Source organism: Chaetura pelagica, unplaced genomic scaffold (assembly GCF_000747805.2).
Source record: "Chaetura pelagica isolate M959 unplaced genomic scaffold, ChaPel_1.0 scaffold3, whole genome shotgun sequence".
NCBI classification, from domain to species: Eukaryota; Metazoa; Chordata; class Aves; order Apodiformes; family Apodidae; genus Chaetura; species Chaetura pelagica.
Genome location: NW_009952974.1, coordinates 5393189 through 5419340, shown reverse-complemented (window position 1 = coordinate 5419340; position 26152 = coordinate 5393189). Strand labels below are relative to the sequence as shown.

The 26152-nt window shown below is 43.4% G+C and overlaps 1 protein-coding gene across 6 annotated transcripts in view; it reads left to right on the top strand.

Annotated features, from left to right (window-relative positions):
* Positions 1-26152, top strand: part of BIN1 (bridging integrator 1) — a 92784-nt gene that overhangs the window by 20362 nt on the left and 46270 nt on the right. For all 6 annotated transcript variants that reach the window (XM_009996054.1, XM_009996052.1, XM_009996053.1 and 3 more), the window contains exons 2-4: positions 18343-18423; positions 24451-24505; positions 24951-25045. In XM_009996054.1, coding sequence (XP_009994356.1) covers positions 18343-18423; positions 24451-24505; positions 24951-25045 — 231 coding nt within the window. The remainder of the gene's footprint in view (positions 1-18342; positions 18424-24450; positions 24506-24950; positions 25046-26152) is intronic.

The window sequence follows — 26152 nt, the reverse complement described above, 5'->3', positions numbered from 1 at the left end:
ACAAGAGGAAGCTAAATATTGGGTGAACATGACCCTTTATAGCTTGGTGCAGATAACAAACAGTGAATCAATAGGGACAAATAGACTTTGTTCCCTTTTCTATCTTCACTCTTAAAAATACTTTATGCAGCTAAATCTCAGTTGTGTGTTTTTTTGGTTGTTTTTTTTGTTGTTGTTGTTTGTTTGTTTTTTCTTCTTTCTAAAACGTGTCTTTGTTCAGGTGGTACTAGCATTTAATACTCTGGAAGTTCTTCAGGCCGCACATGGCTAATACTGAACTGGGGAGAGGAGCTGAGGAGCAGGTTGGGGTCTGAGGCATGAGCTGGGGAATACCCACCTGGTACAAGAAGTTCTCCTCCCTTCACAGGTTTCTGTTCCATTTGGTGGGAGCACTCCAGTTCCTGTCATTGCTTGGCTGTGGTTGCAGAGCTATTTAAGGAAGGGGAAGTGAAGCCTGTGGCAAGATAGGATCTGGCAGAGAGGTTTTATTCTATGTCCATGACTGGTGGGGAAGGGAGGCAGCAGAGCATGTCTCTTGCCAATGAGATCTCAAAACCTCACACTCAATCTTTGAAACACTGTCTCCCATGCCCAGTAGGTACCTGTGGCACTACCCAGTGTGGGTGGGAATCGGGCAGCTGCAGCAGAAACTGTTGACAGCAGCCTCCATGCCTACACCTCTTTCTTACAGGTGATATTAGAAGTATTTAGACAATGGCACTTGCCTCGTGGGGATGAAGACACAGAGCAGTGAGCACATTGTGTTCACTTTTCCTAAGCTATTAGTGTGGATAGCAGCAGCTGTGGAACACTTACTGGTTACTGTCATGAATAATCATGCCAAGCCAAAATTAGTATGTAGGAGCTGCCCAGGAGGCTGATGTGACTATACTGGAAAGACATCTGTGTGGGTTAGCAGGCGTCATGCTGTCGCCCTCCGTACCAAGGAGGGAGGTTTGTCTTTGCCTGCTCACAGCAGTTTGCTGCTGTCACAACATGTGCGTTGCTGAACACGAAGGTTAGTGGCCGGGTTAGGGACCTTACTGGGTGTATAACGTGGGATGTGACATATTTCGTCAGCTGTGTTGGTAGACCTGGCATGGCTCTGTGTTCAGAGATCAAGAAAGAGATGTTACTCAATTCCCCCAACTGCTGCCTGGGAATTATATGAAATGGAGAAACACTTATAAAGCTTTTGGAAGGAAAACTCCTCATCACTATGGTTCTCTTTGTTTCGTACCACACCCCAGATTTAAGTCTTTGTTTATAATTGGAGTAGATTGTCTTCTGATACGTGCTTGCTTTTCTGTCAGACACATTGGTCTAGTACTGGCTGCTTTTGGAATGGTTAGATCTGACACACTGGGTTGTGTCTATGGTTGAACTCTTTTTTTTCTGTCCCCATAGCTGGGTGTTCTGCATACATGCCAGTGGGGTTGAAGGAGGGTCCCTTAAAACTGTGATGAGAGTCTCATCCACACTGCAGATGAACTAGGGCAGGCCTTAAAATCTTTTATTGGATTCTGGGCCTTAATTTCTTTTCTAAAGTTTTTTCTTTATCTATAAATGCCAAACATGCAGCTTGCTTTGCATGGTTTTTCTTCATGAGACTTGAAGTCTGCAGACCACATGCACAAAATCATGCAATGTTCTCTTATGTGTAATACCAGATCTGTAACTTCAACCCAATATCTTCTGGCCTTGCTGTCTGGTTAACTTCTCTGCTCTTCGTTTAGACTTAAGCAAGTAGTAATGTGTAAGAAGGCACCTATAATCCCTCCACATGTGAACATAACCTTAAATCACTCCAAACACTGAAATCTTAGTTCCCTTCTTTTGCTGGTTCTGTTTTTTCCCTGAAGTCAGCAGCAGCAAGAACAGGAACAGAATGGAGAACAGCAGGATAAGGGTGACTGTCCAAACAGAAGTCAGTCTCAAGGTAACAGTGGAGCAAATCCACTTTAAGGAACTGGACAAATAGAAAAGGCCCCTACTGTATTTCATGTATGGGACAAGAGAGGACAAACATAATAATATGAAATAATACATGCTTAAAATGTTGTTTTTATAGTAAAGATTCAAACATGGTGTTCTCTGTTGCAGGGACAAAAGTTTAAAAAAAAAATCTGAAGGGAGACTGATTATTACCCAAAGTTGTACATGGGTGTCTGGAGAGAGTTAATGTTTAAATGAGGCAGGTTTAAAAATAGATAAATTGTCCTGTTAGTTGTAGCAAAACATTTAAACACATCCTGTTGGATAGCAGCACAAAAGCTTGTGGGTTCCATTCTTGCTATTTGGATTTCACTTTAAACTTGGTGGTGATGACCATGCAGCACAGCGAGTGGAATGGAGTGCTGGTGTTTTATGAGCTGTGCTGGTGATTCTACTTCAAGGTTGCAGCTTGGTTCTTCTGTCACTGGTGGTGAACTGTTTTTATTTGCAGGAGAGAAGATGAGCTGGTCTCAGAGCACAGCTTGACTGGTTAGTGGACGTGTTTGTAACATATCAAATGAAATAGAAAGCATGATACACTCAATTTGTACTTTTTCCAATGTACTCAGGTCTTTATGCCATCATGTCTTGTGGTGGCACTGCACAGCCAGCACTGAACAAAAATGACTCTGGCCATCTTCCTGTTAGGGCTCATGAGCTGCAAGGCTCTGTTGGTGGCTGGAACATGAGGGTCCATGTTGCCACAGTCCAAGACTCTGAGCTATGTTAGCAGGCTCCTTAGTCTGATTTCTTAAGTAGATCATGTACTTGAATCTTCCTCAGTCATACAGTATAGTGCAAGATGTCTATTGCATATCAATTTTAATATGTTAAAATGAAATTAAGAGGCTGAAAATGCTCTTAGATTCATGGAGGGGTTCTTTGTTTCAAGCACTTTATGTGCTTGAGCATTTTAGGTGATGTTGTATGCCTGGCAGCTCCTGTGGCCTGTTCCTAGCAGGAAGCACACTCATAATGCAGCTCTCAGGTAGTCCAACAAATCTGTTTATCTTTGGATAAACTAGTGGAACAGCTTTGTAGCAGCCAGATGAAGATGTCCAGTGACCTGTTTGGCCTGGTAAATCATGAAGGTCTATAGCCACAAAAATGTTATTTTCCCCTGTAATGCAGTGCAAGAGAGTTTACAGACTATACAGCTTCAGATAGTTGGGTAGGAGCACTCAGATCCACCTTGAGTCTCCTGTTTGCCCTAGTATACACAGGTCTAGTTAAAACCTATGTGACTTAACCTGTGTAAGGTGGAATTTCAAGGTACTAGCTCTTGGTACTGTAAAGGGAATCTAGAAACTTGTGAAATACTGAAGTCTTGGCATCAAAGACAGATGTAGTCAGTGAAGATAGGATATCCTGCTGGTGGTGCTTTCACAGTTCATGTGGAGTAGCAGGGACTGCACACAGTTGTGCAGATGGTGATGAAATAACCAAAGGTGGGCAACAGTGAATGGGCATGTCATCTGTAAAAAAAAGTGATGTGGTTAAAGAGTCTTGTTCTCATTCAAAGATGAGATTAATTTTTCCAGGACTTACTATCACTCTCTGCTTCCTGGTAACCCTTTGCAAAAAAAGCCCTTAGGCAAGAGGAGATAAAAGCAGCTCATGGCAGTTCTGCCCTTTCTTTTCTCATGAGTGCTTCTAGCTATAGAAACTGTGCTTTAAGCAGAGAAGGTCAGTAAGGCCTTTAGGCTCTGGACAGACATCTGATTTTATTGTTAGCCTGTGTAACAAGATTAGCACCAAATGACTCACAGAACAAGTCAGGTAGTCTTTAATCTTCTGTAACTCAATTGGTATGAAGGCATTTTCATTATCATGATAGAATGTGGTTGAACATGACAAAATCAGGTTTTCAATGACAAGCATTTTCTGTAGGAACTCTCAGGTTTTATTAAGACTAGATATTGAAAGAATGTTTTTTAAACAAAAGCTGAACATTCCCCCAGAGAACCCATGAAAAAGATTTTGTTGTTGTAGTTTTTGATGGGAGATAAAGTGATGCTTTCTCTTTAGCTAAGTGGTGAACCAAGAGGGGGTCTTGATTGAGAGGGCGGTGAATGTCACAGCTGAAACTACAAGTTATACTAGATTTTCTTCTAGAGGCCAAGTTGCTTTCTGACTCCTGGGCTGCTTTCATTTGTACTTAGGAGTTGCAAGCTGCTGCTGATTGCTTCAGCATGAGGACTTGGTTGTCATAGTATTAATAAATAGGTGAATCTCCGTAGTAAATGTAATCTATGCTAATGGTGTTTGTTACAACACTAATAGTGTTTGTTACAACACAGACATTCCTCTTTCTCTTAACTGCTTTTGTTACATGACTGGCCTTCATTCCACAAGTACAGATGACACAGTTTGCTCCTATTGTAGGAGCTGGATAAGATTTGAACTAGAATATCTTTTTCTCCATTTCAAGCTTTCTGTAAACAAAACAACTGGCACAGCTGAAGGAATAAAATCAGAACCACTCTGCAAATAGAGGTTTATATGTCATCTTGAAAATGTTTTAGAGTTTTCCTTATATTGAAGTAAAGCTATTTTTTAAAAAAAATTATAAACATTAACCTATGTAGATACCAGGTGGTTTTAGCTTATCAAGTAGTGTGATGGGATAGGAAAGGGAGTTGTATTTTACAAGTGGAGATTGTTAGTGAAAATATGATTGAAGTTAATAATTTCTGGCAAAGTAACTTATCCTCCTTGTAACTGTATCTTTCCCATCTTTTATAATCTAGCCACGGTACATTTATGGCTCTGTGTTGTAACAGCTCTAGAAGTTGTAAAAGGACTTTGATTTGTGCAACTTTTGCAAGAGGGCACAGAGAAGCCTTGACTCTGATTCCTGAATTTCCAAGAGGCCCCTTAAAACACTTGAATATGTGGTAAGGGTGAAGTCAGCTGTGCAGTGAGAGAACTGTGCACTTGATGCTTTTTGCAGGAGCTGGAACCACTTACAACTGTGGCACTACTTCTGTGTTCCAGTTTTATAAAAGTGTCTGAGTATGGTGAACAGAAGATCACAGAGCAAGAGGGAGGCCAGGAGAGAGTAGCTGAGTGGCAGTACTTGAGCACATGGGTGTCTTAGATCTTTGTATCAGTTTTATGATGACAGAAAGTTTGAAGGAATGACTATGATGTCTGTAGACAGGCAGGTGCTTTGTAGATACTGGATAAACAGAAAGATGATTACTGATGTGGTGGGCAAGGAGTGCTCAGGTGCTGGTGGCTGTAGTTCCAGTGATATGCATGCCTGGGGACCAGGGTGTGGGATGTGTACCTTCTCTCCTTTACATACTGCCCATTTTGTTCCATGAACAAAGCCAGAAGTCATGTCTGCTTTTTAGTTACTCTGCTCTTTCTCTAGGGGCTGTTTCTGGTCTGCCTTAAAATGTCTGTAGTGGAAATTCATAGTGTATAACAAGACTTTCTCTACACCCTTTCATGTCTAAGGATCAAACAGAAGTAAGTGGGCTGTGTTTTATCCACAAGCATTGCCACACATCTGGAATAATTCAGCCAAATCAATGGGATTCTCTCCCAGATCACTGAGAATCCACCTGTTTCTCAAAGAATATTACATTCTCAGACAGTTCTTTTAAGAGATGGAAGCATATGAGTTCATATATAAAATATTTTTGCTTTCTGTGAGTGACCACTTAAAATTTCAAGCCTTTCTGAGTGAGGCTGTAACCTCGAGAGGTGGCGTGTGGAGCAGGGCCTTGGGAGAGCTGCAGGTTGCTGACAGTTCCTCTGGTTATTAATGGCCACAGCATGGACTTGCAGGTCCTGAGAATAGACTCTGGATTTGCTTTAGAGGAGACAGCTGCCAGTGGTGTCTGATACAGCAATATGTCTCTGCCTGACTTTTGACTGACAGTAACACAACCTCGCTCTCCTCCCAGCCATGGCTTAAGCCTCGTGACATTTACAGCAAAGCTAACTTCTCCAGTCTAAGTTTGGATGGTGATTTTTGTCTTTGTCTGCATGTGTGTGCTTAGTTAGATAAAAATCAAAGGAGACAGCTTCTGCAAATGAAAATGGAACAGGAATTTCAAACCATGACTGAAGGCAAAAGAGGGAAGGCAGAAACTGGAGCATAGGAAGTTCAAGCTAAACATAAGGAAAACTTTACTTTGAGAATAACAGCACTGGAACAGGCTGCCCAAAGAGGTGGTGGAGTCTGCTTCTCTGGAGACATTCAAAACCTGCCTGGGTGCGTTCTGTGTGATCTACTGTAGGTGACCTTGCTCTGGCATGGCTGCTGGACTAGATACTCTTCAGAGGTCCCTTCCAAGCCCAACCACTCTATGATTCCGTGAAACCTGCATGGGTTTTTATGGACTGGATGCTGTGGATCCTTGTTCAAGATACCAGTGTGTCGAAGGGTTGTTAACTACTTTAGCACTCTTGGTTTGCTCTCATGAAGTATGTGATAAATATTTGTAACCATGGGGCAGTCTGTTTTTACAGCACTTTTTTGCTTTTTTTGGGCAGGCTGCACTTGGCATTGCCTGGCAGCCTTAGCCCCACCTGTGCACAGCTAGTGACATGTATTGTGGGTGTATGGCCATAAGCCATCTGGAAATAGCATGTGATCTTAGCTGACTGCTGAGAGTTCAATTCTTGCCATGCATCCATGTTATTCTTTCAAAAAGCTTTTCTGGTTTATGCACTCCATTACAACAGAAAAACTGCCTTTGCTCCTACAGCAGACAAGCCCAGGAGAACAGAGCTGGTGACATGCTTCTCAGCTCTGCTTTGAAGGATGAGAACTGTGATGGAAGTCTGTTCCATTTGATTCTCAAGTAGTGCTGAAGCACAGTACAAGTGAGAGAGCAGGTCCTTGTCCAGTGATGGCTGAGCCAGAGGTGTCCTGAACTTGTCTATAACTTTACACTGCTAAATAGTGGCTGAATGGGAATAGCTTTTGGTCAGAATCACTTAGAAGCCTATTTCAGACGAATGACCTAAAGGGAAATGGCTTTGTCTCCCATTACAGGTGTTTGGTAAGCTTTCATTCTTTCAGGAACATAACTTTATTCTGATACCATCTTCTCCAAGGCCTGGCCTGGTAGCAGGTCATATGACCTAAATAGAAGTAACTGCCTTTTAAACTTGGCCCAGAGGGCTAGACACTAGATGGATGAAGGATTTGCACCTAAGTTCTCCTGGCATTACTATGAAAAATGGACTATGAAATCTGGTGGAACTCAACACTTTGTGAACATAATGAACAACTCATTGGCCATATGTTTCTGGAGAGGTCACCTGTGACTTCTGACAGTGCTAAGTGTTCTTAGGCAGAAAGGTCTGATGGCAAATAGTGTCCAGAGAGGCTGTCTGTGTAAACTAGGTGAAACCATTTCAGAAAAATACTGGGTTAGGAAATGCATTTGAGCCATCCATTATAGGGAAGGAAAGCTCCTGGGTACAGCTCCTTTTTGTCTAAAATGAAGGTGCAAACATATGGTCAAGGTAAAGAGTCTTGACTGCTTCAACCCCTTCAGAACTGCTCTGTCACATCAGCAGTCCATATGTCTTTGCATCTGCCTTATCTCACTTCTGAGATCCTTGTTAGGAGCCATTGATGAGTGGGAAAAGATTTGCTGGAAAGATTTTCCTTCTGCCGTTTGTTTTCCTCTGTTTCCACTTTCCTCACGCCTTGCTCTTAAAGTTTGTGCAACTGCACTTACGTAAGCAATGCTGGCAGTGTTGTGCATTATCACTTAATATTTATTGAGTAAGCTGCATCTTTTGTCTGTAGGAGACTTGAGGATTTTCAGTTCCATGTACTTTGCAACCCTTCAGGCCTTGCTAAGCCAGACATGTTGTCCAGATTAATTCTTGTTGGTGTGCTAATGCAGAAGTACTGCAGCAGTTCTGAAGGATATAAAACCCCAGGGTGGGGATCCCACTGTAATCAAACAATTCTGGAACAAGAAAGGCCCCTTGCCTTGAGGTTGTGTACAATGAGGGGTGGTGCAAAGCACCCCAAGCTTGCAGCTGCCCTGGTGCTGTAATCAGCAATCCTGGCTGCCTGTGTTAGGGATTTTGTGGGGCATGATGTACAGGTATGGGTGAAACAGAGGAGTCAGTCTATCAGCACTCCTGTGAATGAAAGGTTCAGAGCTCTGCTGATCTGGGGGATCTTATTTCAGTAGCTACTTGTGGGATAGTACCCAAGTCCCTAGGTATTCCATGTGACAGCTGTAGAGATGAGTGATGGGTTGGTACTGCCTTTCTTGGAGGAAGGTTTAATGGGAAACTTTTTTTTTCCACACCCCATCAGATTAAAGAGATGTTCTGGGCCATTTCACAGTAGCCACGTGCTTCCCTTAATGCTCTCTTTGAAATCTTCTTCAGTGTTTTAAAATTGTTTCATGGATCTGTTTTTAATGCTAATGAATGTATGGTGCATACATTCAGAAATGAAAGCAGTCTTTTAACAGACACACTCCGCCTTCCAATTAAGTTATAGTGACCAAGTTTCCTCAATGTGCCTATTGCTTCTCCTTTGGGAGTGACAGCTCATGTCCACATGTTTGCAATATATTCAGATCTGTTGACACCCTTCCAGCCTGGAGCTGAGCAGAGAACCTTCTTGTCCAAGGCTGGTAACTGAGATCTGAGACTACCATCAAAAATAAAAGCTGCTGAGCTTGAATCAGGTATGGTTATCTGAGAACTGGAAACTGTGTGAAGAACAGAAATGACTGAGTTGATAATTGGGAGCACTTAATGCTTTGCCTTGGCTGGGAGATCTTGATATAAAGGTTTGAGAGGAGAGGATGAGCATGAAAAACTCTTTTCCTTGAATTGCTCCATCCTGTTCCCTGTTTAAGGATTTAATGCTACTGCTCTAGAATGTGAAGAGGAGATCTCCCTCTTCTGCCTTAAAACAAACAAACAAAAAACCACAAAAAAACCCAAACAAAAAACCATACACATACACAAAACCCTCTGCAGCAACAACAAAAAACCAAACAAAAACCCCCAAACACAGAGAAGCACCCTGAGGTGCCTCTGCCCTCTCTGGCTTCATATGCCAAACTCCCAGATGCTCAGCAATCCCCGTTGCTGGCTGTAAGTGTGACAGAGCTTTGGCACAGCACCCTTGCTGCCCTGTGGTACTGTCAGCTCAGCTGGGCTCGTTGCTGGCCTTTGTATCTTCTGCCACATAAAAAAAGATACTTAAGAAGTCTGTACAGCATGTTACAGAGGACATTGTCATGATCAGCTGGGAAGAGGGAGCAGCTGAATTCCTGGTGTCATTGTCTGCTGTGGGAACACATACCTGACTGGGAACAGGGAGAGCATCTCCTTTCACACTGATGGTGAATCCATGCCTGACACAGGCAGGACAGGGAGGTGTGGGAGGGCCCTGTTCTCCACAAATGGTGACATGAAGCAGTGTGTGATTCGTAGTGCATCTGATACAGGTATGTCAGGTGTACTTCACCTTTGATTTGTGCTTTTAGGAGAAGAAAGAGAAGCATTTGGGCATCTGTCTTGTGAAGCAGTGGAAGCATTTTCTGCCAGGCCAACCAGGTGGTTCTGGCTTTGTCTTTCCATGGTGTCTTTTCTCTTAAGATCTCCAGGTCCAGTGTGCATGTTCTTGGTAGCTAATAGAGCAAACCTGCCCAAAGTGGGTGTGTTCACAGTAGTTGCTGTTGGAATGAGAGTGCTTGTGCTTGGCAACCTGCTTTTCAACTCTGAAGGAAATCTGGATGCTGGTTGTATGACTTACAAAAAAATCCTTTTTGATTTGTCCAGGAATGTCTTTTCAGTGTTGATCACTGAGGGGGTGTTATGGTGGGTCTCTCATAAAAGGAGGCTTCCACATTATAAATTTTAACAGTCCTTGAAAGCATTTTTTAAAATTTTCATAGGAGAGCTAATAAAAGTACTAGATGTACTACTGTTAGGGGAGTGATTCTCTTTGTGGCTTTTTCTAAAAAAACCAAACCCAACATTTTATGTAATATTTTAGGTGGAACATTGTGCTTGTGGTGCAGCTTTTAAATAATATTCTAGTGACATTGGGAAGATCTGAGGTTGGGGTTTTGGTTTTGTATTTTTATTTTATTTTTTTTTAAATACTCAGCTGAATACATTAAAAAGTACTGTGAATAAGAGTTTGAGTTTGGGTTTTTTTCCACTCAGTCTGTTAACTGGAGTAAAAAGCAAGGGAGTACTTGTAGACCTTGCCTGTTTCTTCAAATATCTTGTTATTTATAGGCTTTTTGCCAAAGCTGATGTCACAAAAAAATGACTGAGCTCCTGGGCTTTGTGTACACTTGAATGCCATCTTTATCTCCTTCCTAAATGAACCTGTGTGAGGCTGGCATTGGCATAGATTAGCTGCACAGATCTTCCTGTGCCTTTTGGTTTCAGAAGTTTGCTTTGCAAAGCAAGTCCCATTGCTGTTCTGTGGGAAGTCAAGAATCAACCCATCAAACTTGCTGATATTTAGCTATTGTGTAGCTCAGTTGCATGGGAAGTAGCAGTGGGCCTTTGGAGTAAGGTAAAGGACTCTTAATGTTTTTAAAAGCATTTCTGTACCTGCTGGGTGTCTGTATTGCACTCATTAAACTAGTTGGATGCCAACATGCTGTGAATCCTGTATAAGAGGTATAGAATAAACCATCTGTTAGTTAAGGATCCTAATAATATCCTGGGAACTTGGAGAAAGGACTGAAAAGAAGAGGTCTAGATCAGTAAATGACCTTTCTGCATCAAGGCAAAAAAAATTACACCCAAAATACCAAATGCTACACTACTCCTGTAACTCATATTTATTAGAATAAAGGCAAATTTAAAGTCTCTGCATTATGCATGCTTTCACTGGTCAGATGCTTCTAATGTGTAGTTCCAAATATCTGTACACCTTGAGGTATCAGCAGGAAGCTGCAGTGGTGTTGCAGGGAGTAGTTGGCTACTGGAGGCAGGGTGGGTAGGTGATAGGTTAAACTTTGGTTTCCTGCCTAATTGTGAAATCCTTGCCAAATAGCATTGGATGTGAGGTACTGATATGGCCAGGTGGGAGGATAAAAAGGACCATCTAGTTGGTGATGAGAGTTACTCCTGCTGTAAACATGAAGCTTTCAGAAAAAGGCAAGATAGAAGCTGTTGATTTGTTACACTGAGTGTTCCAGGCTGTGTGGTAGGTGGAAGAAGCAAAGGAGTACTCAAACCTACACCTAGGAGAGAAGAGGATCATGGAAATCAGTCAGCAGACAGCTATTTTGGAACCACCTGAATTCCTGACAAACCCCAGTTCTACAGTGTGTCTGCTAGTAAAATGCAAATTGCAGCTATGTCTTGTTTTCTAATTTTAAATGCATAAGCCTCAGACCAGTGATTCCCAGCGCCCAGACCTGTAGACAAGTTCTCTCCCAGGCTTTTCTTAAGGAGCTGCCCACAGTTACATGCAGAGAGGCAAAAAGAAAAATGAAGACATCTGGAGATCAGAGATTTTAGGCTTCTCAGTGAGTTTTGAACTTAGTATTCTTAATATAGGACTGCTTACTTCTAGCTCATGAAGACTTGCCAGGTTTTACCATTTTATCTTTCTGAAATCAGTAAACTGGCTGAATAAAAAACTTTGGATGTGAAATCAGAATTATTCTGTATGATGTATAATAGAAATGCATAATAGAAAGGGCTTCTTCAAATACACTGCTGATAAAACTAACACTAGAGGCAATACAGGGCCACTGCTCAATGAGGTGGGTGCCCTGGTGACAAAGGATATAAAGAAGGCAGAGGTAATGAATGCCTTCTTTGCCTCTGTCTTTACTGCTGCAGACTCTCTCCAGGAGCCCCAGATTACCTTCAGGACTTGAGAAGACTAGCTTTGGAAGAGCCTTACAGGGTCCATCCCCTATGTAGTGTGGGATCAGTGCAGCTTAAATCACACTTGAGATGCTTGTCTAACTTTTAAAAAAAAGTCTTGCATTAACAAAGGATATCCATGCAGTTTAAGCTCTTTACTGTTAGCATATTTTTGAGGGATGTGTATTTTAGTTAGAGGGACACCTGTGAAAGTCAAGCTTGATGTATCTTGAGCTGAGCACTCAGAACTGTTCATCTTTTCTCCTGTTTCCTCTCTTTCCCAGCTGCAACCTGGGATGCCAGTGATAAATTTGGTGACGTGCTGAACTAACACCCCTCTTTACAGCTGGATGAATGTGATGTTGGATATGGATTTTCCAGGTCATACAGGAAGTCTGCCATATTGAACCCTGGTTTCCTAGGTTCACCCAGTGACTGAGGCAATGTCCTGTCTTTGCAGGATCTATTGAACCTTGTCAGCAAATAAGCAAACAAGAACTACTCTGTCTGCACCAAGTGTGACGTGGCCCTTTCCCATCTTCCAGTGATCTAAGGGTCTTGCTGATTGCTTAGCCATAGGGATAGTTTTCTCAATTTAAAATGAAGTGTTAATATCTTTGGGGTTTCTTCTTTTCCACCCCCATCCTCTTTTGTCCAGTTGTTTCAAAGAAAGACTTAATTGTGCCAGGCTTGCATGAGGAAAGCCAGACTGTCCCCACAAACAGCCTAGAGGCAGGTGTGTAGGGCAGGAGGATGTGCTCTGCTCCTAGAGAGGGTCAGAGGGGGAGCAGGACTCCTGCTGCTGCTCGTGCTTTTTTTCCCCACATCTGAGTGCAAAGCTAAAATTATTCCATGAGCAGAAATCTGCCTCATTGAGCAAGCCACATTTAATTTGGGCACAGAAGAAATCAAGCTTATAAAAGCTTATGAAACTTTGTTTGTACCTTATTAAGTTATGTGGAGTTGTGCTTTCCATCCAACTTGGGCAGTATTTTTTATTCTCAACCTCTTCTGAGTATTATTTCTTCCATGGAAGAATAGGCAGCAGCCTGAGACCAAAGACTTATTTGTTCTGTTGTTAGTTGACCCATTGGCATATGCCAATTTGTTTTAATTCAAAATTAGTCACAGCATATGCTGGTAGTTGGAGATAATGCACTGGAGCATTAGGCTCAGGTCTCTAAGGTGTAATCACATCCCCTTCCCTGATACAGTGAGGAGTAAGATTTGGACCTGCAGAGCTCAAGTTGTGTTTCCTCTGTCTGTGGGCTTAATGACTTTCCCTTCACCAGGGCCAGACTACCCTGAATTTGGATGTTTCTGATGCAGGTTTATTTCAATTTGGGATCCACAAGCTGCATTTATTTTTTTGCCTTTCCACTTACTACCTGCATTCTCCAGACTGGTCTTTGGCCTGGGTGATGCATGACATGAGAAGTGAGAGTTTTATTGGGTTACTGGTTCACATAAGGTGTCTACATGGTGTTTGCTGAGAATATTTGGATACTCAGGGCTTTTTGTGGTATTGATATTACAGAAGAGAGCAAAAGAAGGTGCTGAGTGAGAACTGTGAGTGCATAAAGCAGCTGGCAAATATTTCTCTGTTAGAAAGTGTAAACATGAATCTGTTACAGTTGTTTCTTACAGCAAAGCAGAACTGCATTTTAGTTGGTCTGATACTGCTTGATGCAGCTGTTGTTACACTATCAGCAAGTGTTTGTCTTTAACTGTGATTGCTGTTCTGGAGAGTTAGGTGGTCACAGGGCTGATCTCCAGGTCTCCACTTCCTTCATGCTCAGTGCTCAAAGCAGAGCATAGGGAGACCCTGTGCAAAGCAGGACATGGATTTGCCCTTTGGGAAAGCTTCCTCCCCTTCGCCTGGAAAAAGAGGGCAAGCTGCAGCCAGATGAGATTCTTCCCTTCAAATCCTACAAACCTGTGGTGTTTGGGTAACAGTCATCCTGTGAATTTTACCATCTTGCTTTTCAGAAAAACCTGTAACTTGGATTCCCCCAGTAAGCTTTCTATTTTCCTAGTAAAAGTTGCTGGTTTTAAAGGCTGTTTCCTGACTGCTTCTCTGACCATTGCTAGCAGAATGCCAGATCTCTGATAAAAATCTTCCAGGTTTCCTTGTGTTATCTCACTTCTCAAAGGATATAAATTCAAAGCTTCCTGCAAATAGTTCTGCCTGCAATAGCAGATTACAAATACATCTATATGAGAGGAATGTGACAAAACATTTATTAGTTAATAACATCTTTTCTCCTGGAATCTTAAAATGTTTTTAAAACTTTAGACAAACTCCTTGTTGTTGTTGTGGGTTTTTTTTATTATTATTTTTTTATTGAAATGCAGGAAAAACTGAGGCTCCATGGGTGGAATTTGGCTCTGTTGGGAGATGCTGCAGTACTTGGTCAGGTGCGTGTAGTCCTAGTTTATGAGAAATGAAGAGCACCTGCAGATCTATCTAATTGTTGGAAGAAACCTAGTTTCTGAGCAACACTTGGAAAATGGTGTTTAAATGTTCAAATAGATCTGGTGCCTGAGGCCAAAAACATTAGCTGGGGTGACACCTCCATCCTGTCACAGTGAATCCACTGAGAGCCAAGACTGGAATTCACAGTGATGCAGGAATCCCTTCTGAAATGCATCCCACTTGGTGCTCTGTAGGATTCATACAAAATATTTCCCCCTTCACCCTAGCTTGGACCGTCTGGAAATGGGCCCTGTCCTTATGCAGGGCCAGGACTTCTCAGGCCAAGGGCAGGCCAAGGAGCTTAGCCATGGTTGCTTCTTAATCTTTGAAATGCCAGCTCCACGCCTGCTGCCCAGGGTGGTTTGCCTCCAGACAACAGCTGACGGATCACACCATCTCTGATCTGCCCAGAGGTCTGGGAGCTGCAGCCGAGTCCTGACTCTTACTCGGGTAAATCTGCTCCATTAATAGCAATCAAAGAGCCTGAAGTTTCCATCCAAACTTTATCTGGCTTTGCAGCAAGCTGGAGGATTAAAGACCATTGCAGGGGAAGGGAGGGAGCTGCCTTGGCTCACCCGGAATAGCCTGACCTATGACAGCACGTACCAGCCCGGGGAGGGGAGTCACCCTGTGAGCTCACAGGTTATTAGCAGTGAGCACAGACATGCCTGCAGTCAGCAGCACCCCCAGGGCCATCTGCTCCATCCCAGGCTGCTTTAGGGGGATTTGTTAGTGCAGCTTGCCTGTGTGGCTCTTTGATGGTAGAGCTGGGAGCAGGCTTGAGGGCCTGTTTGTGGAGCTGTAATTTTATGCTCCTCAAATGACCTTAGGGTTTGACCTGGGCTGTTTGTATGGGGTAGGTCTGGTTTTGAGGGGGAATGGTAACCCTTGCCCTGCTGCAGCCTGGGGATGTTGTTTGTCTGCTGTGTCACAGCAAGTAATAAAGGGATCAGAGTGGGCTGTATGGCTGGGGCCTGCCTGTAGGGTGAGCAGGTATGAGGGCACAAGCCTTTACCTACCAGATGGGGGAAGAGCTGAGGAAGCAAGAGCAGGTTTTTTGGCGTAGCCAAGGATTCACTTCTCACAGTCTCTTGTAACTGGTTTTGTTTTCCTTGCCTTGTTCCTCTGCTAGCATTCCTGAGTCCTTTGTTTCACCTGCCCAATGTCACCACTGTGGCAAAGTGCAGGGCTTCTTATTACATTCTCCCCCATTATTCAGAGCTCCTTCTCAGCTGAGCATCACTGTAGTAGGATTTTTTTCCTCCGAGAGAGGCTGTGAGTTAGAGCCCTTTCCAGTGCCCAGTGCTTTGCAGGACATGTGCAGAGCACCTCAGTGGAAGTAGATCTTCTTAGCTGGCTGGATGACCCCTGATTCAGTGTGCTTGTCTCCAGAGGACCAGTGAAACTTCAGATTAAATTCCCAGACATGTGGGTAGCAAGCACACAGCCACCACAATTAATAGGCGCTGGGTGCTGTTCAGTGCTTCACACCAGGACGCACTGAGGCTGCTCCAAACCTTTGATCCCAGCTACCCAGATTCCTCCCAGTTAAATAGTCTCCTTCCCTTGCCTCCAGGCCCAGAAACATTTGACTCTTCTCACTAGTTGGACAGATTCATTGCCCCATAATAAGGTCCTTTGTAATCCAAACAATTCTATTGATCTGCATGTTGGGAGCATAATTCTACTTTGGAATTTTCAGCTTGCATACTTGTCAGTGATGGGTGCTACAGTGCTCTTTGGACAACTAGGAAGTCTCTCAGCAGGTGGGAAATCTGTGCTTCCTAGATCTAGTAGCCTAAGGGAGGACAGCTGAACACAGGGCCTTTGAGCAGCATACTTTCTGAAAGAGGCTCACCACACCTCCTGATGAGAAAGATGAGGCCGTCCTGAATCCTTCTCTCCAGCAGCAGCACTGTTGCTGTGGCATGTGTTCCCTTCACTGGAACAGATGAGCAAAGGAGGCACCAGTGGCTGGTGTACAAGACTCTGCCTATCCAACCAATGTTGCTGCTTATGCTCACAGCCGAGCTCTTCTGTGCCAAGAGTTTGAGAGGAAGAAGGGAATAGTCCCGCTTTCTACTTTCTGCTGCATAGACAGGTTTACCAAGCACGTTAGGCACTTGTAGCCAGAGTGTTTGCTGCTGTTGCTTGTGTTCTAGTTCTGGAGGTTTTTGGTTCAGCTCTTGGTCACAAAGAAGTCAGTCTTCATCTATGTCCTTTCCCCCCCTTTTGCTAACGCTTGAATACCTCAGTAGTCCTAGAGGTGAAAAGAGGCTGTGGAACAGAGGGAGAATGAAAAACCATGAGTCTCTCCTAGGCATTCAATCCCAGCCTAAATAAGGGGATTTATGAGGCAAGTGCTGAATGGCTGCGCTCATTTATCATATTGAGCTTTAGAGTCAGCTATTGTGGTCAGGAGTGAGCTGAGAATATGCATGTTTGTATGGGGGAGAGGGGAACTGAGATTAGGCAAATAGACATAACACAAATGTCCTCTACCTTGGATATGTAAAAAACTGAGAGTAGGTCAAGAAATTCATTTATTGTCTCGAAAGCAGGGTCTGTCACCCGATGTGCAAGAAGCCAATCCACACACACAGGCAAGATGTTTGCCTTAAAATCTAGTTCTGCACAGAGAAGGGACCAGGGTGGGATTCCACAAAGCAAGCTCAGTTTCCTGAAATGCAAGGGCTACTTTTAGTCCCAAAAATGCGAGAAAGAATTTTCTCTCTTAACGTTATTCTCTCACTGGCACACGTGATTGATCAACTGATTCCTCACTTCCATTTAAAGTGGCAATGCTCAGGAATTTCACTACGCCTGCTCAAAGAGTGAGGGGCTTGTTGTTAGTAGGGGTCCTTCTAGCTCTGTGGGTGTGAATTTTAGTATGATAGTGGCTTATTAATATATTAATATTGTGATTTTAATTACTCAGTGCTTTTTTTTTGCCCGGTGCTCAAGGCTGCAACCAAGATAAGCTGTGGACACTGCTCCTTTCCATCTCTTTAATCTGTCCTGCAGGTGTCTTGCAGGCCTGTGTCAAGGCCAGGCTGGTGACTTCTTGGGGTGTTTTTCTCCAGGTGGTGTCTGGTTTTGTCTAATTCTTACTGTTTCACTGTTATCTAGGTCCTGTTTTTATTCTGCATGTCCCTTTTGTTCTCTTTTATGTGATTTTTCTTTTGCGGTGGCTCTACCTTCTTGCCCAGAAAATGAACTGCTTTGTTCAAAGCCTGGGAACAATCCACTTAGCTGCATGGAGGGCTCATTAAGAGAGAAGCTTGATAAGGGAAGTAGTCTGATAAGGTGTTTTGTTTTGTTTTTTTTTAACAGACTGTGGGGAGCTGTGCATGAGAGCACTGAGAGGAACTGGGCTGGCTGCTGGCACTCTCAGACATGACACTTAGACTGAGTGTCATGTAGATTCATGGTGTAAGGTCCCCAGTTGCTCTCAACAGCCAGCTCCTGCCAAGTATGTGCATAGTGAGAAAATGTGCAAAGAAGGTGGGACTTCCACTGCTCCAGCCACCTTCTCTCTGTAAGGAGGTCTCTGCATGGCTTTCTGTGTTTGAGGACGGTCCAGTTCTTCTGGGAGCAAAAAACCTCACCCTGTCTGGACCAGAGACTAGTGTTAGGTCAGGTTAAGTGTGAACACACAACACAAGGCATGTTAGGGATATAGGGACATGGCTGTTTCTTGCTGTTCAGGAGACCAACTAATAGGTTGTTATTGCCTTGTCTGCAAGAATATTTATATCAGTGAAGGACAACCTTCAATCGTGCTCTGTGGTACAGCAAATTATGAGAGGACTGAGTTAATCCTGGTTCAGCTGTGAGCCCCTTTTCAAGCTATGGCTGTGCAGATAAATATTCCAGAAATTCTGAGTAGAAGAATAAAAGAGACTTTTAAAATTACTATGTTGTGAGTAAAAACTTTAAACTGTTTATTTGTCTCTGCTTGGCTATGTCTTAAAGCTTCTTACCTTTTCCCTCTTTTCCCCCTTTTCCCTCTGTTTCTACAGGTCCTTCAGAAGCTTGGGAAAGCAGATGAAACAAAAGATGAGCAGTTTGAGCAGTGCGTCCAGAACTTCAACAAGCAGCTGGTAAGATAATTGGAGATATGTAATTACAGCCTAGGTTTTAGTGTTAGCTTTCAGTAATCCTTTGTGATATGCAATTAAAGCCCACCAAGTTAAATGGTGCCAGAGGCCTATTGAAGTGACCGACAACTTGTAGCTGTTCACTAGTGAGAATTTACACTGGGTCTTCCAGTGTCCCTGTTGTGGAGTCAGTGAGAGTGTGTGCTGAAAAATACTTACTCTAGACCCAAATTTAGGAAAAGAAGTAGCATAACAGCAACATTTCCTTCAGGTTGCAGCTACTTTGTAACTTAGTTTTTCCTGATGGGCTGGAAGTAGAAACACAAGAGCAACATTGTGTCTCTGAAATTTGGGTTGGTTAGGAAATAGAATACAAATAAAAATAAAATGGAAGAAGTCAGATTCAGTTTCCTATGTGCAGCGGAGGGCAAAAGAGACAACAAAAAAAGTATCATTATTTCCTGGCTAAGATCTGAATCTAAATTCCTCTCCATCCTTGCACAATCATAGTGTCAGGCCTGAGTCATTGTTCTTTCACGTGCCTGCTTCAGTGCTGCATTTTAGCCACAAAAATATTTAATGATGTAGCAATTTCCCCCCACCCTCCTACTAAAACAGCATCAGTTTGTGTCTTGAACTGGGTGTGGGTTTGGGTTTTTCTTTAATCCGAAATTTTTAGCCACCTAGAGGAAGGGAAAACATTGGTTACCTTGGGGCATTAGCATCATAGTGCTTGGTGTTAAGGGAAGTGTTGTTTCTGCTTCATGGTGGGAAATGCATGTCACACCAAAGCTCAGATGGTGCTGAAGAAAAATATTTTAGCTCCTTTGTCTTCTGACGTATTGAGGACCTTTTTCTGGAGCTCTTAGTAGCAGCTGCATCATGTTAAGACTCAGCAGATGTGGATATGTCGCAAAACCAGCTGAGGAGGGATTTGCCATGGCTGAATATAATGAAAATCTTTCAGTCTGACTTTGATTTATGTCTAACTGGAGCTGAGTGCAAATTCCTGAAGACTAAAGCTCATTCTCTTGGCAGGGATAGTAGCTGTTGTTCCAGAAGTTCATGCAACATCTCTATAGCATGTCCACCAATTATATTCTCTTGTACACAGAGGAATAGTTTGGCTTCTTTCTGACAATATGACGTTACCAGGTGTGACTTTTTCATATAATTTTTAAGTATTGGCCATCAGGAAATAGCTGTTTTAAAGGAGAAATACTGAAAAACTCAAATCCAAGCTTCTGGATCTGGCTGTCTGAGATGGCTTTTCATTTTCCAAAGCCATGATGAGTTCCAGTGGTGCACTGAGAAGCTAAATGTCTTTTCCTGTCTTGCAGGGGCAGGCCATTAACTAAATTATGGAAGGAACTTGAGGCTGGTCTGCGTTGTCTGCTTGGGGTCTGCCAGTTTGACTTTCACCCTCAGTTTCCCTATTAGTAAAATAAGGGCAAACAATGCCTGCTTTACAGGACAACCCATAAATGTGTGTTAGTTGAATGGTTAAGATAGCCAGGGCTGAGGAATTATTGTGATGCCAAGCAAAGTGGGAAAAAACCCCTTCAACTATATGTACAAATACACACTTGTTTTTATTCTTGTATATATGATATCTGTATGTAGTACAGTTATGTGTGAGATTTCTATGGCATTTCCTTACAAAGTCTGCTCTAGTCTGGAGGAAAGCTGATCTTTTGTTGCAGGCTTGTGACAGTTCAGCTCTCCTGTGGAACTGGCTGGGGTGTGACCAGGCAGTGGCCTTGTTTGCCACTTGATTAGAGGCTCCTCTGACTGTAATGATTGTGTTGGGCCATTCTGACACATGTGTATGTGGACTGTCAATGAATGGAGAGCAGGTCATTTTCAGCTAAGGCATCTTGTGTTTCTTTCAAATAGCGGCTGAGTGGACATAAGGGAGAGCATTGCACTTCTCAGCTTATCTGTCTGTTCAGGTTCATATAAAAGCAATACTCTGAGGTCTCTGAATGGTAGGAGGTTTTAAGCTCAGACAAATAAGTTGGTCGTTATCAGTCTTCTGCAGCGCCACAGGGCTTGCCTGTTTCACTTGAAGGCTTGCCAAGCAACACAACTTGCTCTGGTATTATTACTCGCTCATGACAGATTCTTTGGCAATTAACCTCCCAAAAAGTTCATTTGAAAGCTTTCCCCTCCTTCCCTTTCCTATTGTCACTTGTTATCAGGTACCAGTACAAGGGTCTGTCCTAGAAATTGTCTTTATGGACCTAGGAGCAAGAGGTCTGCTGTCTTCCACTACTGTGGAAGTTCTGGGTTTATTTACAGTGTTTTTCACCAAATTAATGAGAGACAAGCTACTGCTGGCATGGGCTGCATCCATTTCTGCCCATGCCCTACAATGTTGAGCATGGCCTCAGCCTGTAGAGCAGGCAGTGTGGACTTGAATCTTCACTCTTGCAGCATAGGTTTGGCTGTGGACCATTACAGTCAGTATCATGGAGACAGACTTTCTGTCCAGGCAAGGACCCTTCATGCCCAGAGATTTCCATTTCAGCCCTATGTAGCAAAACATGTTTATCAGCTTGCTTAGTACCCCAGGACGGGAGCTTCTCATCAGTTGTACATGCTTTGTGTCCTAACAGCTCTAAGGTTCTGCTGAAAGGGGGCTTACTTGGAGCTGTTGTTTCAATACTTTTCTTCCTCCACCTTTATAATTCCACAGTCTGCTCTTCCAGCCCTGTATTAATGTAATCTGGAACAGGACATTACCTGTGCCCCTCAGATACAGAACATTCCTGTTGATAATATAAATCCTTCTGATCAGAACTGCAAAACCAGGGAGGCTACGTAAAAAAGAGGTTACAGTCTTGTGTTAGGATGAAATAATTTCTTTTGAAGATGGGGGGAAAAAAGTGTTTCAGGTAACCTGTCTACTACCAAAAAAATAGTTCTATGGAAAATCACATACTTATATAGTGCTTAGAGAAAGGTAGTATAAATCACAATGTCCTAACAAAACAAGAAAGCACAAGAAGACACTAAACTCTTGTGTTTTAATTTAACAGAACTATAAGTAATAGGTGGTTCGTTAGGTCTATGGTAAGAGGGCTCTTTCAGCCTCCCAAGCGTAGCACTTCTATTTTTAAAAATGCATCTTGTTGTAGATACTGTTCTTCATATTATAGCTGGTTGTGTTATAGGCTCACAGGGTTGAATTACACTGCGATTGCAAGTATGGCAAAATCTGCTCAAACAAGAAGACACTTGTGTGTTTGACTAGTACAACTTATTGCGGTCCCTTCTACATCCAGACACCGTGCTGCACGTACAGAGAGAAAGCAGTTGCCAGAGTTTCTTGGGAAAGCATTAATGCTTTAAAAAAAAAGTTAATGTAGCAAGTGAGGGAGCTTCTTTACTAGCAGACAAGAAATGAAGAACTGTAAGTGCCAAAGAGGGACTCAGATGGGACCTCCGAGTGCCCAGGGGAGCTGGGGAAGCTGGATTCATGGCAAAACTCTGAACATGTGCATCTCTGAAAATCTTTTTGCCTGCAGATCTTACAGGCTGTAAAGTCTATTCACTCTCTCTGGCAGGCTTGGTACTGCTAAGAGGCTTAGTTAACCCCATAGTCATGGAGATCATCTGTAGCTCAGACTTAAACATGAGCAAGGGGTGACTAAGAAAGACTACTCCAGTTGCAGGATGCAGCGCTGCATATTGGCTGACTGCACATGTCAGTGAGACAAGTGGTGTTAAGGATGCCTGGAGAATGCAGAAGACCAGTTGTGCATTGCTGCAATTACACACCCCACTATTTGGGCCATGACTTGCAGTTTTTCAGGTGGTCTACCTAAAAATCTTGATTTGATGTTTAATTATAGTATCAGTGTACCTCTCAGAGGATCCTTTTTGTCCTCATGAGTTTCAGACTGGGTATTGAGACTTGAAGAGTTCACAGGAGGCAATTTCTGATTTTTTGGGATGCTATAGTTTTGAGAGTTGCATTCTGAAACATTTTGTTGCCCAAGTGTCTGGTGGGCAAGTTCTGCAGAGGACCTCACCTGCCAATTGGTTTCTGATTAACCTCCAAGTTTTGTATTTAGATTTAGTAATTTAAAAAAGCTATAGCTGCAGGATGATAATGTATCCATCTGAGGGATTTTGCATGATAATTTACTCTGTGCCATTTCCTTGTGTGTTCTGACATCTGATCCTGCCAGTTCCAGTCCAATTTCTAGCATGGACCAATTCTAGGAAGACAGCACTTCTTTCCTTTAAGTCTTTCTTGTTTCCTGCATCAGGCACAAGCAAACACATATTACAGCTTGCCTGAACTCCTGCTTGTCAGCTCAGCCTCCCTAATGGTCCTCTACATGTGGGCTCTTTTATTACTGCTACCTCTTCCCTGATGGTTTCTGATTGCACTGCTAGGAAGGTCTCTACCCAGATTTCCACATTGACCTTAAGCCAGCAAAACCTCTGCTTTTGTTTGCTCTGTTTTGAGAACCTCTAGGACTTTTGTAGCAGATGTGGTCATTATTCTTTTCCTCTTTTACTGTCTTTGGATCAGTTCCCAAGGCTTCTCCAGATTCAGAGCCTGATTTTGTTTTATAAAAGAGGTGGCCAGTTCTTCCCCATCCCTTATTTGCTTTGTTGATGGCAGTAGGAAAAGAACAAAGATGAACTCGTCCAGAACTTTCGAGGCAAGGAAAACAAATTGGGCCATGGTGTTGGAAGCAGATGGATTTCTCCACAAAGCTATGCTAGCACTGCCACTTCAACAGCTGGACAGATTTAGTCTTTGCTTAGAAAGCACAGCTGCAGTGAGAGCACAAGGGATCACAGCATGAGCTCAGCTGGGGTGAGATGCCTGAGTGGTGGGGAGGGCTGATGGGAAACATCTGCTTTTGAAGCTAGTAGCTCTGAGGCAGCTGTCAGAGATGTCCTGTGAGCTTCCCATCTCAGGAGTTGTCTTCAGCTGTCAAAATTGATTATGCTGGAACCCCCTCCTTCCAATGGGGCACCAACTGGGAAAGAGAAGGGGGAATGACAGCAGGCTGTGAGGAAGGTGTGAGGTGTAGTTATTGCTTTCCTGCATTCTTGTTTATACAGCTACTTTGAGTGATGGTGAGGATCCAGTGAGATGCCACGGGGTAAACTAAACCCTTTTATAACAGATCTTTGCCTCTCAAACTTTTACTGTACTTCTTGCATACTCTCGAGTTTGTCTGCACATATGTCCTCAATGTTTGCTCTTCCCCGTGCTTTGACGTGCCTTGTGGTGGTGCTGGCCAACTTCTCAAGCCTTGCTCTTCCTTTGTTTCTGTTTATATAATGTTAATGGGATTGTTTGTATAATGTTACTCCTGAATTTTGAAGTGTTTTTCCTGTCTGCTTTGCACCACAGTCAATGACACATGGAAAGGTAGAGGGGAGGTGGGCCTGAGTATGCTTATCCTAGGGCAGAGCAGTTGTATGGAGAGTGCATGAATGTGTGCATTGCTGAACCAACTTTGCTGGAAAAATCTCCATGACCCTTTCTAAACTGGGTTCTTGTCCTACACACAGCCATGTCATCTGAAGGCTCAAACTGGCAAAACTCAGCCCAGCTTCTGGTTGTAATCCTTTGTTTCCTAGTGAGTCCCTTGTACCCACTTTGCACTGGTGTTTTGGTTTGCAGTGTGGCAGGAAAAAGCGGTGATCCCAATGCTCCCAAACCAGTACAAAATAAATAAATTGCATCTATCTTCTGGATGCTGCAGACTCCCTTCGGTTACATTTGTTGCATAGAGCCACTGGTCTTCTGTTTATAAACCAATAGTTGCCCTTAGGACTTTCTCTAGTTGCTTATATGAATTCAAAATGCTAAATCTGGCTGTGGGATTACCAAGTCAGGGGTCTGTGTGGTCTCCCTGCTAACATTTATTTTTTATGTGGGCATGGGGTTGGTGTGTAGTCCATCTGCAAAATATTTTTTCTTTAGAAATTCTTGGATCCTCCTTATTTTCTTCTTATACAAGATAATAACTGATGGTGTTCTCCTTACATTCACAGTCTGAAGGCACAAGGCTGCAGAAGGACCTCAGAACTTACTTGGCTTCTGTAAAAGGTAAGGTCTGTGTAACAAGAGGATTGTTTCCCCCTCTAGTGCTTACCTATGCTGTGAAGTTTCTGCAGCCACCCCCTTCCTGGTGTTTCCTCAAGTGTGAGCTGTAGGAAAGGTCAGCCTTGTCTTGGTCAGGGGCCTTTCAGAATCCTTCAGGAGCAGGGATGGAATGGGGTTGTGCTTTGGTACCAAGCAGGCGGTGCTGGCCTAGCACTTATACTCTTTTCTGTTACAGGAGGATGAACACAAAGGGTTTGATGTGACTGCATCCTCGTTTTCTTTTTCCCTTTGGTTGCCCTCCATTTCTGTCTTATGAAGGGTCAGATGTTCTACAAGGAAGAACTTAGCATTTATTATAACCCTCCTGTGTCCCCATTACTCAGGATGAGGATTCAATCATGAGGAACATGCTATTTCCTTCTTTCTGAAGCAGTTACTTCTTTCCTAGCCATGCATGAGGCCTCCAAGAAGCTGACAGAGTGTCTGCAGGAAGTTTATGAGCCAGAGTGGCCTGGGAGAGATGACACAAATAAAATAGCAGAGGTAAGACACTGTCCAGGATGTGTGGTGTGCAGGCATGGTCTGTCAGTGGAGATAAGCTTTGGAAGTTGTCTGTGTGCCACGTTTCTTCAGGCATATGACTTTGCAGAAGAATTGGAGAGAAACTCAGCACTGGGAAGAATGGAAAGCTGAAGGGATGTGGCTTGAGTTTTTGTGTAGGACACTGTCCTGATACGGCTCCTATGTGGAGCTGTATGCTTATGCCCACAAGCAATTTGTTCCCCCAAGAGTGGCTGAACAGGGACAGAGGATGCCAGAAGAGAATCATTGGGGTCAACTGGATGTACTGCTTATGATTTGTGCAGGAGAAAGGGGATGCTAAATCTATGGCCAAAAAGCATGGTCAGAGCAGTTTAGAACTGCTACAAGCTCCTCCTTGCAGCACTGTCACCAGCTGCCCTCTTCTGGTTGCCACCTCATTTGGCTGAGCCATGTGTCACCCCAACCTGCTATTCTCATCCCTTGGTGAGGTGATGCCTGTCCAACATGCCCAGGTTTTCTGTGGAGCTTAGGGCACAGCCTGTCACTTGGGGGTGTGGATCCCCCTTAGCATATGTGTGAAGTGGGTCCAGCTGGCAGCGGGTGCTCTCTTGCTCAGCTGTGCTACTGAGCAGCAGCTGTGGTAGTTCAGTTTGGTGTGGATCCATTTGTCAGGAGGCTGCAGGACTGGGCTTAGCTGCAGCTTTCTATGGCATTGGAATGGTGAGGAAGGAATAGAGAGAAGAGCAGGAGAGGGTTTCTTCCCTTGCTCTGCTTTGCCTTGCAGAAAATCTCACCTGAAATAACATCTGCATGTGGGCCAGGAAATACTGACTTCAAAGTAGATAAATCAAACAAAACCTGAACGTTTCCAGGTCAATTCTTGTGTTAACATGGAAACTTTACATTAGGAAGTGCTGTTGCAGTAAATGATGGAGTTGTAGTTATGCTGGTTTGTCTTCACATTCTCTGTGGGTCTTGTTTCTTCCTGAGCCACTGCAGTATCTCCTGGGAGACTGCCCTTCAGAGAATTTAAGCCAGAGAGGTCAAAGGGAACATGAGTCCTGAGACCTCACTGTAGGGGTCCTGCCTCTGAGGGTTGGCAGGAAT